The sequence below is a fragment of the Lagenorhynchus albirostris genome, chromosome 2, assembly GCF_949774975.1.
Source record: "Lagenorhynchus albirostris chromosome 2, mLagAlb1.1, whole genome shotgun sequence".
NCBI classification, from domain to species: Eukaryota; Metazoa; Chordata; class Mammalia; order Artiodactyla; family Delphinidae; genus Lagenorhynchus; species Lagenorhynchus albirostris.
In genome coordinates, this window is record NC_083096.1 from 20,854,680 (window position 1) to 20,872,288 (window position 17,609).

At 47.9% G+C, this 17,609-nt stretch overlaps 1 protein-coding gene across 2 annotated transcripts in view; it reads right to left on the bottom strand.

Moving 5' to 3' along the window:
• Positions 1-17,609, bottom strand: part of SUSD4 (sushi domain containing 4) — a 123,859-nt gene that overhangs the window by 19,712 nt on the left and 86,538 nt on the right. For both annotated transcript variants that reach the window (XM_060142051.1, XM_060142050.1), the window contains 2 exons: positions 14,801-14,974; positions 10,151-10,339 (listed from right to left, as the gene is read on the bottom strand). In XM_060142051.1, coding sequence (XP_059998034.1) covers positions 10,151-10,339; positions 14,801-14,974 — 363 coding nt within the window. The remainder of the gene's footprint in view (positions 1-10,150; positions 10,340-14,800; positions 14,975-17,609) is intronic.

Genomic DNA, 17,609 nt, shown 5'->3' on the forward strand with positions numbered 1-17,609 from the left:
GTGCCCGAGAAGAGGAAGTGCTACAGCGGCAATTACGTATTGTATAAAGAAAAGAGAGAGAGGGAAATTAAGCACAGTGATCCCTCAGAAATGCTGCGATGACACGCAGGTGGTTATGTTCTGGTAATCACTCTGCTGTAATGTATGAACAGTACATGGAAATAGTATTAGAATAATTTACTATTGCTTGTGAACAATAAATTAACCAGGCTGCTTGCTAGTTTGCATTTTCTTCTAAGAAAAAACCCCATGAGGGTCACAGGCAAGGTAGCTGTGATACAAACAGTGCCGGATACAGGAATGTTCATTGCCAGGAAACAGAACAGGAGAGGATGTGATGCCCTAACACGTGTGCCAAGATGGCAGAAGACATTTTCAGTTCACAAAGCGACCTCCACGTTGCTTCAGACAGGGCTTCTCCCTAGCCAACGCCACTGACACATGACAGGGGGACGACCTGAGATTTCCTCTTTTCCAGGCCCAGGGAACACATCTGTCTTCAGGGAACTGAAAAGTCTTTTGTTTTTGAGAATAAGATGGGGAAATCCTGTAAGACTTTGACTGATGGAAGTTGGGTGCCTAATGAGGGTTCGAAATTAGCCATCGACTCACATACTCGAAGGCTGGGAGTCTGAGGAGATGGAAGAATTCTGCTGTGACCTGGCAAATCACTTCATTTCTCTGGTCTCAAGTTTCTAAGGAGGCGGAATTAAATGAATGATTTTCATACTTTACACTGGGAAGCTCTTTCTTCAAATAAATCTTAAGTGGGAACGTGAGATGCAAGTATGTAAAACAGTCCCATGGAAGGGGGGGGGCAGCTGGAACAAAGCTACCTTGGACCTGCTGGCTTCCTAGGGACCCCCGGGGTCTCAGAGCCTTGAGGACAGGACAAAATCACCTGGCCAAGTATTTCCTAGCCTTGTATAATCCTCTCACATTTGGAAGAGAAAGAAAGGGAAGGGTATAGGGTCAGATAAGCAGATAAAGAAGCCCTCTCTCCCTCTTCCCATACAGAGGCCCCACTGCTACCCTGAGTAAACAAGAGAGAAAAAAGAACATTCACTGTTCCTTTCTTCATTGTCTGCTGACTCCATTTCATTTGGATTCAGCGGCTGGCAGGATCACGGGTGAGTCTGCAGGAAGCTTGAGAGCCCAGGAGAGACTGATGGAGACCCTGGTCCTGGCCAGCTGGTCTCCTCTGAATGCTGGGAGGCCTGGGTGGCTGTGGGTGACCAGTGGGTCGCTGCTATCATCACTCCACTTTTGGTGAGCAGGACTTGAATTCCTAATAGCAATAGCCCCACAGCATCTAGTACATCTCTGGTTGGTACCAGAGTCCTAACTGGGAAGGAGGGAGGGAGAGAGGGAAAGAGGGGAGGAAGGAAGGAAGGAAGGAAGTGGGGGGGGGAGGAAGGGAAAGTTCCCATGTTGTCCAACATTATATGCAGTGCAGCTTGGGCCGAATCATATAGTGTATCCTCCTCTTCCCTCTAAAACCTCTTCCATGATAAAAATCCAGGTTATAGGGAACATCAGAAGAGAAAAAAGTGGCCCACCGGCAGCTGAGAGATGATTCAGAAGGCAGGGACCTGGCCTCTCGCAGGAGCCAGCAGGGGCAGGAGAAGCAGCACAGCTGGGGAGTCAGGTCAGGGCTGGGTCTTTTGAATCTTTTGAATCCTGGCTCTGCAATTTACTCCCCGAGGCCATGTTACCAGCCTGCTGACTGTCAGTGAAGAGGGGCAGAATAATCCCTGGAGTTGTTTTAAAGCTAATAAAAGGCAAGTGAAGTGCCCGGTGCCAAGATGACCCCCAACAAACATCTATTTCCTCTCCCTGCCAGTTGCCTACTGGTGGTGAAGGCTCATGGGTTGACTGAATACGCGCCTCCGGGAAACTGTCAGGAGTCGTCCAGGGGAGAAACTCTCCCTTTGCTTTGCTCCCAGAGCCAGCGGAGGACAGGATGGCCTCTCTGGATCGGTGTGCTCTGGTTCGGAGCAGAGTCAGGGAACGTGGCGGCTACGGAAGAGCCTCAGAAATCAGCTCTTGCCACTCACTCCCTTCCCATCCAACGAAATGGACTCTCTGCAAGCACCAGAGATAGGATTAGAGCCCAGGCCCTAAGCTCCAGCAGGTACCCTGGGTCCTAGGAGCGCCTGGAAGAGCAGTGTGGGTAGAAAGCGTGGGCTCAGGGGGCCCCCTGCTGCACCGCTTGTGAGCAGGGTGACCTTGGGAAAGCGGGGAGACTCTCCGAGCCTCAGTTTCCTCATCTGCCGTTGGCACCATACTTAGTTCTCATGACGCTTATTAGGATGAGAGATCATGGGCTAAAGGTGCCTCCACAGGGCCTGGCATGGAGCAGACATCCACCAACAGTCAAAGGAGTCAAAGGAGGCTTTGGTTACAATAGCTACACATCGATGAGTACATATACCATGTGCCAGGGGAATGCAGGGAGGAACACGGTGCTCTCTACCTTGGAGTTGCTCCTAAGAAGATAAACTTCTGATCTGCTTCTCCCTGTTCAAGAATGTAAGTGAGGAAGCCCCCCCCCGCCCCGCCCCCTGTAGAGGCAGTCCGGTGACGCCAGAGCCGGGTGGGTTACAGGGGTGGGAACCTCGCTGGCAAGCCCAGGCCCCGAGACCTCGCACAAAGCCACTCATCTCCAGCACTGCTGATTCATTTCTGCAAAGGGAGTGCCAGGGTGCAGTGCGTAGGGTGGGGGAAAGGTAAACCGGTGATGTCTAAGGCTTTCTAAGCTCTGAATTCTATGATCAATGGTCCCAAATCAGCACCCATAAATCCCGCTGTGACTTGGTTCTGTCATTTCCCTTGACTGACTTAAGATTCAATACATAAGTTTCCAGCTAATTAAGAGGTCCAGGTGGCCACTTTGTGGTCGAGGATGGCTGGGCAGGAAGGCGCGAGAGACCTCGCTCGTCTGGTGAGACGTGGCAGCAGGAGGGACACAGCTCCACGGGAGCACGTCTGACTCTGGTTTAGGGGATGACACAGCGACACGTGACCTCACCACGGACAATAATTTACGGCAACCTTCCTCGGACCAGGCCTGGACTCCTTTCTGTGCTTCGTATTTTCCTTTTGTAAAATGGGAACCACCTTGGCACAGGGTGGGCTGTGATTATCCCTTTGAGTGTTATCTGCCGAGGATAAGACTGCAGGGCAGGTCTTTTCTGAGGACGCCCGGGTTCTTCCTCTCTCTTTCTTGTTCCTACACAGGATTCATTTAAAGTCCCGAGGCGCTTCTGCGCGAAGGCAGGGCTCCTGGAGAGAGATCCCTGCCGGTAGCTTTGCCTCCGGGCGCTTCTTGTACCAGAAACGAGTTTTGACTAGGCAACAAAGCACAATGAAAAGGCCACTCAGGAGCTGGGAACCCACCCCGTCCAAACTGGCTTTGAGTTTTGATCCCAAATTGGAACGTTTCAAGTAATTTCACATTTGACCAAACAGGGTTTTTCAGTTTCTTATTTTTCCTTCTTTTCTTATATAAGGATGCAGACCTAAAAGGACCCCTGGGCACTCGTAGGTTCTTAGGAAATCTCGCTGCTGCCTTTCCTTGTAATTGCATCTGAAACTGATTAAGCTTCCATCTCTGACCGTGTGAGCAGTGAAATGGACGGGAAGGGGCGGGGGGCTGGGAATTACTTTGGGCATTCTGAGTTTGGGGACTGGTTGGACTTAAAAACAAAACGTCTTGGATATTCAGCTTCTAATGAGGTCAGGTTTGCTTGTTCCTGGGAGAAATGCCAGCCATGAAGCTGAGAAAGTCTGTTGAAAGGTCAGCATTGGGGAAGCCCCCACCTCAGTCATGGCAAATGAAACCGTAGGCCCCTACGGTTCCTGGAGCGATTTATTTCTCTGTTTGGGAAAAGCAAACACACAAGCACAACAAACTCTCCTGGGCCCCGGAGTCCACGCGCGTGGTCCTCCTGGGAAGCCCGTGTTCCCACTGCCTTCGGCGTGGAGCCCAGGCACCACGTGGCAGACAATCCGACACAGCAAAAAGTGGCTCACCCTCCCCAGGTCCTTCAAAACCATAGAGACCCCCGTGGGAACCCCTTCCAGGCGGCCTCAGAGTAGGGAACAATCTTCTCTACCACCAAAGGCCCTGAAAACTTAGAAATGGAATATTCTGAGCTGAGCCCCAGCTGTGTAGAGTGAACTTTCAGGAACTGCACATGGGATGGGTGAGCCCAGCGGGCAGAGACCTCATGTCACTAGTTTGCCTCTGTATCCTCCGTGCCTTGCAAAATACTTGGCATACGAACATAAAAATTTTTACTGAACGCATACATGAATCTCACAGGCAGTTATTTAAAATAGCATATACCACTGATCTGGGTTTCTTTCTTTTCAAACTCTAATCTCACTAAATGTTTGACTGGTCCTTTCTAGATCTGATCCCATCTTTTTCCCCAGAGGCTATTGAAAGAAGGACTTTTGGTTAAAGGATCCAGCCCTCTAATTTAACGGTTGGGAAACAGAGGAATCTTTAAGTGGGGAGCTCACAACCAGGGACTAAAAACTCCCAACTTGGGGCGTCAACCATCTGTCCTCCCAGCCCTTGCTACCTGCCTCAAAGATGCAGTCATGTGAACTCTGCTGTCGTTAACCGGCTCCCAGGAATTCCTGTCAACAGATACCCAGCACCCGTGTTACTACTTCCAGGACATTTGAAAACTTGAATGTGAATGGAGTGTTCCGATACGTAAGGCTTTTGCATGGTTCTTCCCCATGCAGACAAAGCGCCCTTTTCTTCAGCCACCTGTAGCCAGCATCCCTTGCAGCCCTAACATCACAGTGTCTATGGGATTCTGGGGAGTTAGTACCACTTCCTAGACGTGTGTCTGCAGCCCTGCCTGTAACCGTCTGTTGCATGCTTGGTTCGTTTACTTATTTTTATGCCCCTCAATATTCTCCTATATTCCACCTTCAAACCATTGGGCCGGCACTCCTCACACACACTAAGGCATGCTGCCTTGGCTACTGAGCTCTACGGAGCTTCAGAATGCACAGTCCTTCCAAATGAGTAAGATGTTTCGACTCGTTCTCTTTTCTCAAAGCCCGAGCAGAGACAAAAAACACACTTCTGTTTGGCCTTCAGGGAAAAGACGCAAAAACTCATAGATCCCCAGACAGAAATTTTCATTTTACAACTGCGATACCACCTACCAGAACTTTCCTTTCCCTCTTTCCAAATGCAGAAGCACGCACGTGCCCTTTGGTTAAGGTAGCTGTGGGCATACGCGGTGCGGTCTGTGATGACGCTCGTCTCTAGGTAACGGGATTTATCATCTTGTTCTCCCCATTAGACTGTAAGGTCTTCGAAGTAAAGAATGATGTCCTTTTCTTTCTCTATAATTCCCCAGAGCCCAATTCGGTGTCGCTCTGTGTCTACCAGGTGTCCAATAAACACTGCTGACAATGTAAACAGAGTTCTTAGCACTTACAAATGAGAAAATGCCCACATTCACTGTCAAAGGTTGTTTTTTTAAAAAAAAAGATTTCTTGGATTCAGTGCGTGTGTGTGTGTGTGTGTGTGTGTGTGTGTGTGTGTGTATGAAAGAGAGAGCAATGAAAGCCTCAGAGATGAAGACGACCTGAGAATGGAAAACATGAAGACACACAGAGATAAAGAAAAGCACGCAGACCCACAGCGCGAAAGACCAGCACATAGAAACCCATGGGGCTCCTTCCAGGCTCAAATTTATACATTCATGTATTTTAAAATGACGTAGCCAACGCTGTGGTCCAAGATTTTGTGATTTCAGGTGTTCTACCCCAGACAACCCGGCTGTGGGAAAACAGACAGAAGACGGGTGTCATACCACTCAATAAGCCAGGTGCCACGGCCCCAGGCCTTTGAAACACGTCACCCACACCTTCCTACCGGGCCTGGGAATTCTTGCCACCTTTGGTGAGGCTGCCAGAGTTTTTCCTTCCAAATTATAAAGTCCTTCATGAAGCCAGGCCTCAGTTACGGGATGGTTGACGCTGAGTGTGACGGCTGCCACTCAGCACTGGCACCAGCAAAGCCTGCTCCTTGCCGCCAGGGAGAGGAGACAGCACGCAGTGGAAGAAGCCACGCCGAGGGCTGGCAGCGTGCAAGGCGTCAGTCGTCCGGTCTGCGAGAGGAGACACAATCCCTGCGCAGCCCAGGGGCTGAAGTGCGGCTCTGCTGTAACGGGGTGACTCGTGGGCACGTGCGGGGCGGCGGGGAGTGCCGTCTGCCACCCGGACTCACGGCCCCCTGCAGCTGGGATTTCTACAGGGAGGAGAATTGGACTAGAAGCACAAATCCCTTCCTGTGTGATAACTGTTTTAAATTTTTTGAGGCTTTAAAAACATGCCTATAAAAATATCAGATTGTAAAGAAATCAGAACCAATCAGATCACGCATGATTACACAATGCACCTTAGTGATGAAGAGCATGAGCTTTCAAGTGGCAAAGACCCTTGTTCGAGGCCCCACGCCCCCACTTACTAACTGTGTGACCTTGGCTGAGTTACTGAATCTCTAGAAACCTGGGCTTGCTCGGCAGTAACATGGGATTAAAAAACAGTACTTGTCTGGGACTTCCCTGGTGGTCCAGTGGCTGAGACGCCGCACTCCCAATGCAGGGGGCCCGGGTTTGATCCCTGGTCAGGGAACTAGATCCCACATGCCGCAACTAAGAGTTCGCATGCCACAACTAAACAAAAAAGATCCCGTGTGCCGCAACTAAGACCCGGTGCAGCCAAATAAATATATATAAAAAAAAGTAGTACTTGTCTCACAAAGGCAATAGGAGGACTAAATGAGATACTCTGTCAAACATTCTGATACACAGTAAGCTCTCAAGATAACTGGCAATCATTATTATTGTTCAGTACTTCCTCCCATTATCTGCGATTCATCTTATACAAACACAGTTAAAAGTATGCAAGTAACTGGGGCTTCCCTGGTGGCGCAGTGGTTGAGGGTCCACCTGCCGATGCAGGGGATGTGGGTTCGTGCCCCAGTCCGGGAAGATCCCACATGCCGTGGAGCGGCTGGGCCCGTGAGCCACGGCCGCTGAGCCTGTGCGTCCGGAGCCTGTGCTCCGCAACGGGAGAAGCCACAACAGTGAGAGGCCCGCGTACCGCAAAAAAAAAAAAAAAAAAAGTATGCAAGTAACCAAAATCTCCTCTGAACAACCAACACGATGTTGCAGTGTAAATGCATAAAAGCCTGGGTATTTTGTTCACACAGCCGCGCCCAGATTCTCATTTAGTGTGACTCTGTACACAAGTCTAATAGCACTAATAATGATGGACACTTGATCGACCACCTACTGTGCACCCAGCACTTCACTAAATGTGTTACATTTGTTATCACACTGGACCCTCACAGTCCCACAGGTACAGTCATCTCCCGCATTCTACAGATGGGGAAGTAGAGGCTGATAGAGGCTAAGCGACTTGCCCCAGGTCAAACTGACTAAGTAGGAAACTCAGGATGTGAACTCAGCCAGTCTGATGCCAACCCACGCTCTAATCAACGCCCTACAGCGCCTCCATGCCCATCCTGGTGATTCCGTCTCCAGGCTTGTGGCAGGTTAGGAAAAAGAGCTCGAGGGGTGGAGGGAACTGAAGTGACAGGTACCGTGACACGTGATGGACTGATGGATTAACAGGGAGACAGGAAAGGGAAGGGGATAAAAAGCTCACAGAGAAAGGTTTCCATGGCACAGCTGTCCAGACCCAGCATATCAGGGGTCAGAGCGCCCTAATATATTATTCAAAGCCCCCGAGGGTGTCATGATTCCACAGCACAGTGTGATAATTTTCACTCTGCCATCAAGAAAAATCAAATTGTGTGCTCAGGAAGACAGAAAAAAAAATGAGGGGATGGGGGACCGTGGGTGATATATTAAAGGGGTGGGTAGATTCCCTGGGGACAGCGCATCTATGTTGAATACCATTCGACAATTTGCATAAATAAGGCACCGCCTTTGAAAAAGATGATACACTATTCAAGTGAGAGTTAAGGAAATACCAGCACCCGGGTGTCATCTGGATACTTTTTGTTCGTGGATCCTTACCTTTTATTTTAACCCAGCTTCTATGAAGTCTTGAGACAAAAAACCCTTTAGTCCTCTCTGCCTCTCTCAGTTTGGAATCATGTCTTTGGTGCCTTTAGCCAGGGTAGCATTTAAGGGTCTGACAAACTAATTGCATCAGGTAATTGAAAGGAACATGTATTGAAAAGAAGGATGTAAATATTATTTTTTTTAAATGGAGGACAAAAAGGTATTAGGTGGTCTTCTTGTCACAGGCAGCTGTCACCTGGACTTTCAGCGTCCCCTTCGGGCACAGGCCAGGCTGGCAGAGAAAAAGGGACTTGTGTTAAATCACGAGACCCATTTCCAATCAGAAGCCACTCATGGCTTCCTGTTCATAACCTTAGCTCACTGCCCCTTCAAGTGAGATTTTGTTTTATGCCTATTCACATTATATTCCCTAAGCTCCAGAAACACTGCTTTCAAAGTCTCAAAATGAAGCTTAGAACATGATGGCTTGAAAGGTGTTTGAACTGAATTTGAAAAGATTTGAAAATAGCATTTAAAATTGATATAACTGTAACATGATACCTTTAACAGGTCCTCTAGTTCTGCTTATCTGAGCAGGGAGAAACCTCCAGGAACCAGAAACGCCCCCATTCGCCAGCAGCCCACACTCACCACGCTGGCCAGCGGTGTCCAGACGGCAGAAAAGCTGTTCCCAGTGGAAACAGGAGATACCCTTATCCCTCTAGGCTAGGGTTGCCAGATGCGGCAAATGAAAATACGGGACACTGAGTTATAGTTGAAGTTCGGATAAGCAAAGAATACTTGTTGACCATGAGTAAGTCCCATCCGATATTTAGGACATGTTCACATTAAAAAATTATTTGCTATTTATCTGAGATTCAGACTTAACTGGGTGCCCTGTATTTTACTTCTCTCTACTGTGGGCTTTGACCCCCTAGGAGATTTAGGATGGGTGGAAGTAGGGGCGAGCGGGGGTTCCGCTTACCAGCCTAGGAGAAGAGCACCACTGACGGCCCCGGCTGGCATTCTCCCTCCTTCAAGCAGCAGGCTCCCCTCCCTTCCACCCCTTCCTCCTTTCTCTCTAAGGAGGCTCCCACGGCTCCGGCCAATCCATGGTCTTCCTTAGGAGACACCTCTGATCCCTCTGGCTGTCACCCCCCATAACACACCTCCTAACCTGACCTCGTCCCACACTGAGGTGCACGCGTGGAGGCAGACGGTGCTTGTGAGAACTTGTTTGTTTCTACGTTCTACTGTGTCTTGATTTGTTTCCCGAGAAAAGCTGCAGATGGGCCTTGGAGGGGCTCTTGATTAGAGATTTCCTTTCATTTTTTTCTTTCCCCGTATAGACCCCCCTCCCGCCCACTGTATTCAGATGCCAAGAAGTAAACCGGTGTTTGTTCCCTGCATAATCATAATTTTAAGACCTGAATTAAAGCGAGGGCTGAGCCAGTATGCCCAGCTTACCTAGGAGAAGTTTCTACAGACCCTTATAGACGCTGGCCTGATTCCAGCAGTGGACGCTCTGACCACCTCCCACCCCGACCATTCCATACTACTGATTAGCGGTCTTTAGTGAACCGCACTCAAAAATAATCACATATATTTAACAAAAACAAGGAGGAAAGATCTGTTGGTTTCAGGCTTCCAAGTGTGTGCTTGCAGCAAAACATTTAGAGCCAAGCCATAAAATGAATGGAAATAGGAGGAAACACTGACACAACAATAAAACGAGGGGTGAGATTAATGATGCCATAATACAATCTGTTTTCATTTGGTGCAGAGAAAATTAATTTTTGAAGACACTTCATTTAACTTTGCAATATTTTGCAGTGTAACCTTTGATGCTTGAAACTTTTCTCTTTCATCCCCTTTAAGCCTGAGAATGGGGAAAGCCAGTTTTATGTCTGGTTGTAAGTACTGCTTCATGGCAGACGATCAGGCTTGCTGCCTCTGCAAGCAATGTGTACTCAGGGAACAGAAGTTATTGCTGACCATAATCTCAGCTCTTTACCTCCTATTGAAACATCCACTTTAATAAGCCAAAATTCAACTTCCAAAAGAATAAGATGTGATACCTTCCAGAGCAAGGCACCGGGGTGGGCTGGACGACCAGATAAGGTTGTGTAAGCACTCGAGATACTCCGACCCCTCGAGTTTGAATCCAGGAAAGCAGTGATAGGAGATCACAGTTCCCACTGGGAAGGAGGTCTGGAACTCGGAGATGTTCACATAGCCATTAGAAGAGGCAAGCGGTCTCAGGCAGCCTGCGATGTGGGAAAGAAAAAGGGAAGTGTCTCACGTGGTCATCTTTGTACACCTCAAAGACAAAGCACTATATGTCTTTTGGTTTCCCCCGCTGAAAACGTGGCATGGCCTCCGAGGACCGCACACCTTGGTCTTAAATGCTCAGACCTCCTTATCTGTGTACCTATTCTATTTCTAAAGCAGGCATTTGCTTGTATAGTTGCAAGTGGCATCGAGAGGGTCAGACGAGTAGGGAAGTAGTAACGAGAGGTGGAGCTGTGGATCGGGACACCCCTAGCTGGTGGTTCCAGCCCTGACTGCATGTTAGAATCACCTGAGGAAAGATTTTATTAATTTATTTTTCACTGAAGTATAGTTGATTTACAATGTTGTGCTAATTTCTGCTGTACAGCAAAGTGATTCAGTTATACATATATATACATGCATTCTTTTTTATATTCTTTTCCATTATGGTTTATCACAGGATACTGAATATAGTTCCCAGTGTGATACAGTAGGACCTTGTTGTTTATCCATTCTGTATATAATCACTTACATCTGCTAATCCCAACCTCCCACTCCATCCCTCCACCAAACCCCCTCCCCCTTGGCAACCACAAGTCTGTTCTCTATGTCCGTTTCTGTTTCATAGATAGGTTCATTTGTGTCACATTTTAGATTTCACATATAAGTGATATAATATGGTATTTGTCTTTCTCTGTCTGACTTACTTCATTTAGTATGATAATCTCTAGTTGCAACCATGTTGCTGCAAATGGCATTATTTCGTTCTTTTTTATGGCTGAGTAATATTCCATCGTATATATGTACCACATCTTCTTTCTCCACTCATCTGTTGATGGACATTCAGGTCGTTTCTATGTCTTGGCTATTGTAAACAGTGCTGCTATGAACATTGGGGTGCATGGATCTTTTTGAATTAAAGTTTTGTCTGGATAGATGCATGGGGGGGGGATTGCTAGGTCATATGTTAATTCTATTTTTAGTTTTTTGAGGAACCTCCATACTGTTTTCCACAGTGGCCCCACCTACTTGCCTTCCCACCAACAGTGGAGGAGGGTTCCCTTTTCACCTGAGGAAATTTTTAAAAACACTAATGCCCAGACCTGTGCCCGGGTAGGTATCCAGCCTGGACACCCCTATCTTTTTTAAAGCTCCCCACATAATCTTAAAGTGCTATCAGGGCTGAGAACCACTGAGGTGCCACAGAGGGAAGAGAGACTATTTCCTGTTTCAGCAGCGGTGGTGGGCAGCTCGAGAAGGTTAGGATGCAGACTGGGTTCCACGGCAGCAGATAACGGAACAGACAACTGCCTGACGCAGTGCAATGAAAGTTTTGAAAATCCCATTGTGTTTTAGGTGAAATAGGAAAGTAACATGTAACGCAGTGGTTCTCAAACTTGAGAATAACCCAGAGAGGGCTTGTAGGACAGACTGCTGGCCCACACACCCAGAGCTTCTGGTTCAGTGGGTCCGTGTGGAGCTCAAGGATTTGCACTGCTACAGGTTTCCGGGCGCTGTTGCCGCGGCACCAGGCTTTGAGCAGACGTGCTGTGGCGAGTTTGTGCACCATGCACAGAATACTGTGTGCCATCCGAGTGAGCGTGAGGCCTCGATCCCTACTTCTGTAAAACAGTAGCTGCCTTTTGTCCTGAAGCCTGTGCAGCCCAGTGGAACATTCCCAGTGGCACAGCAGCCCACGTGGTGTGGCATCTGCTGTGATTAGTGAATTTCTTATTGGCTTCAGCAGCTTCACTGGAGGGAATAATGACCCTGCAGAGCTGTGCTCTTCCCGGGGAGAACTAATTGTGTGTGAAGTAAATAATAGATAATGGAAAAACCTACTTTCCCTTCCAATCACCAAGCACAAACTGTATCACGCAGGCACTGCAGCAGATGACGGAACTCCTCTCGTAAGATGACTCTCTGACACATTACAATACAAGCGTCGAAGAGCTGCGTATTCAGCGAACTGCTCGGGTCGGCGCCTTACACTGTGGTGTCTGTGTCTGTATCAGAGCAGACACAGACAGCACAGTGAGGGCTGCAGAATGTAGGAGGCATTCACTCTGGGGTCGTCAAGGGTCAACCTGCACTGCTGCCTCCTGCCTCCTGCGGAGCCCCGCAGACCCCACAGACCCCAAAGATCCCTGCCCGGAACAAGCCACACTCAGGATGGACCAGATCAGACACGCGTGGTGCCCAGCCATCCTTTTGGGCAGTCCCGACGGTCTTAAAGGATTTTTTTTTTTTCGGAGCTGAAAATGAACACTGTTCATGGCAAAAGTGAAATGTGTGAAGGGAGTTTGGCAATCAGGCATAAACAGGATCAGTAACTGAGAAAAAAAAAGAAAGATAAGCAAATCAGCACCAACAAGGGAATGTGTTAGAACCCTGAGCAGGGTTCCAATGTGTGGGCACACGTGACTGTGCCCCTGCCTCCTTCTGGGAAGGAGTGTGGTTCTAAGCTACCCATGTGGATAGACTGCATCCCCTAAGTCAGAAACTAACTCTGACCCACAGGGAGCAGGAAGCATCGGCACATGGATCTCTAAAACACAAAGTTCCGGGGAAAAAATGGCCTTGGAACAGTTCCCACCTCCGACCCCAGAAGGAGAGGAAAGGGGTTGGAACACGTGCAGCCAATCAGAGAAGGAAAGCTATGCTCACTCTTGGTTGGAGGACAGCCTGCCGTAAAAATACAGTAGAAAACTGACTTCGACTCAATAGTTGAATGTGATTTCTATTTGCACTTCGAGATAATAGAGAGACGGTTCCTCAGGCTGTAGCCCCTGGATCTATAGGTACAAATAAAAATTACAAGATGAAATGTCACTCGAAGGGCCAATTATACACCCCCTGGGGGCTCGAGAGGTGTCAGGCTGTCTAAAGCAACCCTGCTGTGCCCACGCGGATGGACGGCAAGGTACAGGGGCTGGAGGGGGGTATCAGGGCCCAGACCAGGGGCACCTCCTCTGTGGGGACCGAGGGCTCTGAGGAGGGCTGAAGGTGGGCTGTGGGCTGTATTGCTGTTTGAAGACGCACACCTTTCAAGAGCGGCCGGCCAGCTCTTTTGTTGCTGCAAAAAACATCGAAGCTGTGTTATGACTGAGATTTAGTAAGGGGTGCTAGAGGGGAGGGGCGAAAGGGCACAGACAGAGCAAGAGGCAAGCCTGCACCTGAACTCGTGACAATGACACCCCAAGATGTCTATCCCCATAGGGCATTTAAAAAAATCATTGGGGTGAAAAGAACCCCTAAAGAAGCGTACTATATTTAAGGGATGTAAAAGGAAACTGAAAGGGTGGGAGAACCGAAAGACAAGTGGAAAATATGAAAGCAAGAAGGGGTTGGAGCCTGAAATAATTTTCTTGGCCGTTACTCGGATAACGCCGCAGGACTGGAACGAATCCATGGTTAATAAAGTTCATTTGGATAAACAGCCCTACCTAAAAGCCGGCTGCTGACTCTGTGGAGAGTCTCTAAGAGAGTAGAAATAAATCACGTGTCTCCTTTAAGAATGTAACACATAACACGCTAAACAACCCAGAAGCTTCTGGGGAGAAATGCAGGAGGGTGAGGACCTGGGCTGCCTCTGTCCTCCTAATCCTGAAGCCTTTGTTTCTTCAAGGGGCCGTGACTCTTAAACTCTCACATAAGGAAATGATTTATTTCCAACTATGGGGTGCACAAAGCAATATCAGAGTCTGCCCATCATGATTTCCAAGCAGAAAGTTGACATCCGTCTCAACTTTAACATGCCAGTGCTTTTGGTGTAAATAAGATTGCTAGCCTTCTCCCTTGGATTATGAATTATGCATGGGTTTCTTAGTCCTTTGGTCCAAGTCACATGTCAAAAAATAAAATCAGAATTAATGGGAACTCGAGGGCTTATTTTCACAAACAGGGGGCCCTCTGTGTCGGCCCAAGCAAATTTAAAAAACACGCAGGAGGATAAATATTCATCGTATGGTTTGGATGAAATTTGAATTTGATTATTTTTCTGCTCCTCATGCATTATAAAAAAGGATAACATTATTAAGAGAAAATAGCCTCTGTAAGATTGGCTTTAAATATATTCGCACCACAACCGAATCAGTATAAATGCTGTTATTTCCATTAAATATACAATAGTTCATCATTGTGTTCACAGCCCAGTTACAAGGCTCCTAATTCTGCAACGACTTTTGGTTTCTTAGGATAAAGGAGACATCCAACACACTAAAGAATAAGGTATCTCCCATTTAAACTTTAAAGCTGGGTGTATAGAGCTGGAGAGAAGCACAGGGAATTGTGGGAAGATTCCAAACACAGAGCTGTGGTGATCAGAGTGCAGTACAGCTGAACCATGGGGTGTGCGTGGCTTTGTGTTTCCCCCTGTCATCCTATTAGAGAAACGTGTACGCGCTCCACAATCAAGTCTGAAAGAACAGCTGAGAACCACAGCCTCAGCCCCGTACCTTGACAGATGGGCAGATGGTCCCACGTTCCGTCATCACGACATAATGAAGCCATGTTGTACAGGTCAGGGTACCGGATCTTGAATCCTTCGTGACAAGTGATGATTAATTTATCTCCATGTCTGTATGTCTTGTTATGAATCTCGGCATCTTCAATTTGTGGAATGCGGCAATCTGCAATTGCGTAAAAAGGACACATTATTTTTGGAATTCAAACAGTTGTGGTTCACAGCTTCACAAGAAAGCTCTTATTTTCACACCTGGTCTCAACCTACGCGGCAATCTGATAAATGGTTCTTTATTTATCGCTAGACTCAGGTCCCAAGGGCAAGCAGCAGAAGCTGCAGAACCTGCTTCACGGAGAAATAGGAAGAGGGGTCGAGGTCCAGGTCTAAAAGGAACCTTGTTTTCCGCCCGCGACACTTTACACTTTACAGTTGAGCTTACAAGCAATTTTGGAAATGAGTGAAGAAAGACAAAAGCTGGGGATTCACATGAACTATCTAGCTGGTTGCCCACTTGGCTGTGTTTGTGGACCGTGCACTGCACCAAACAGCCTGGCTGGCTGCTCTCGCCTGGTCCTCCCGCCTCTGCCTGTGGGGCGAGGGCCTGGGCCTGATATGAAAATGTGCTTTGCAGAACAGCAGGGGGCCGAGCTGGGGCTGCATTTGCTATTAGCATTTCTCATCCACCTTATCTGTTTTTAAAAAGATCATAAATAGAGCAGCACATACTACTGCCAATATCACAAAAGACTCAGAGAAAGCAACTGTTGCCTTTGAAAAATGGAATCAGAGCAGAATGCAGGTGGCTGGGAGGGGAAGAGGCCACGGGGTCAGGAGAAGGGTGTTGGGGGGTACAATCATGCAACAAAATGATTAAAAGAGAAAATAAAACTAATCAATCGTAGGGCTTCCCTGGTGGCGCAGTGGTTGAGAGTCCGCCTGCCGATGCAGGGGACGCGGGTTCGTGCCCTGGTCTGGGAAGATCCCACATGCCGCGGAGCGGCTGGGCCCGTGAGCCATGGCCGCAGAGCCTGCGCGTCCGGAGCTTGTGCTCCGCAACGGGAGAGGCCACAACAGTGAGAGGCCCTCGTACCGCAAAAAAAAAAAAAAAAAAAAGCAAAAAAAACCTAATCAATTGTAACTATCCGCTTCTAACTCTAGCTACCTCCAGTTTACCCTGCGGGCCAGTCCACTCTGCGCTGGGAAGTTGGGGTCCTGCTCCCTCTGGCCCCTCCCCCTCTAAACACCGCCCAACTAATCCCGTCTAATTTTTTTTTTTTAAATATATATTGGAGTAGAGTTGATTAACAATGTTGTTGTGTTCGTTTCAGGTGTACAGCAAGGTGATCCAGTGATACGTATATATGTATCTTTTCAAATTCTTTTCCCCGTGTAGATTATTGCAGAATGTTGAACCTAGTTGCCTGTGCTATACAGTAGGTCTCTGTTGGTTATCCATTTTAAATATAGCAGTGTGTACACGTCAGTCCCATCTGGTTTAAGTCACTTTGTTCACCATGTGTCTCTCTTCATCTCCTGTTTTAAAGTCTCTGATTTTACACGCATATATGCTTGTAAGCATGAGCTATTTATTTATTTCTACTTTTAGAGTCAGGTAGATGAGTTATGTTTCCAGTTTGCTGCTTCTTAGTTTTTTGAAACAAGGCAAAATTTAAAAACAGCACTTTGATGATCATAGAAGCTTCCTTCAGAAATTTCTCAGTGGGTTTCTCAGCCACTCCCCAAAGCCTATTGAATCCAGAATAGGTTGGAATAGTATTAATAGGAAGTCTGACCTTCAAGTTCCTCTAAGCTTTGAACGGTTAGCTCTAGGGTGATGAGCCTCTGGGAAGCCTGAGGCAGGTGGCTGGCCTGAGGATACCTCTGCGAGCTGGGAACTTGGGTAGTTTTCAAAAGAGCATGTCCCAGGAGCTTTGATGTGCGGTTGAGGCTGGGTTTACTGGGGGCAATCTGACAACAACGGACTCCAGAAAACAGAAAGTTAGTGACGGGAAAGCCTCGGGCAGAAGAGGCCTCCCAGGCAGAGCAGGGCCCTGGCAGCTGAGAGCGCAGGGGTGGCGGCCATTCACCATCTCCTATGAGTTCTCCGGAGGCAAACGCTTGCGAGCCCGGCTCTGCCTTGATCTCAGCCCTCGTTCTCACCATTAACTTGAGAGCAGCGACTGTGTCGCCACTTCCCCTGACGTTCCCTCCGTGCCTCCAGACGTTTGTACACACCTGGCAAAGAGAGGCTGAGGGAAGCCATGTGGACCTTTGCCCGAGAACGCTGTGCGCCTGCAGCCCCCTCGAGAGGCTGATTAACAGGCTTTCGGGGCAGTCCTGGCAGCTAAGCCTTCCCCTGAGGAAACCCATCATCAGCTCTTCCCTTTGCCTATGGATTTCAACAGAGAGAGTCTTGGCTGGAGAACTGGGTTCTGGTTTCAATCTTACTTCTCATTTTTGTGTCTCAGGCTACAGAAAGAGGTTTTCTAACTGTTCATGTTTAACCAATAGTTTTTCTGCAAGAATAGCTGAATTCCTCCCAAATCAATCCCAGAATAATGATGACGGGAGTCACAGATAATTGACAGTTCTCTGCACACCGCTGCTGCCTTCTTCTTAATGGAAAATGTGAATTACATTTTTTTCAATATCGCTATGCAGAAATTATTCACAGCAAATAAAAACACATTTGTCAAGGCATCGGTCTGTAAAATCTGGGCTGTAAATAGATCCTGTGGTAGTAACTTATATGACTAACAGTTATTTTCATGGTTGACTTAAAACTTATTCAAGAATTAACC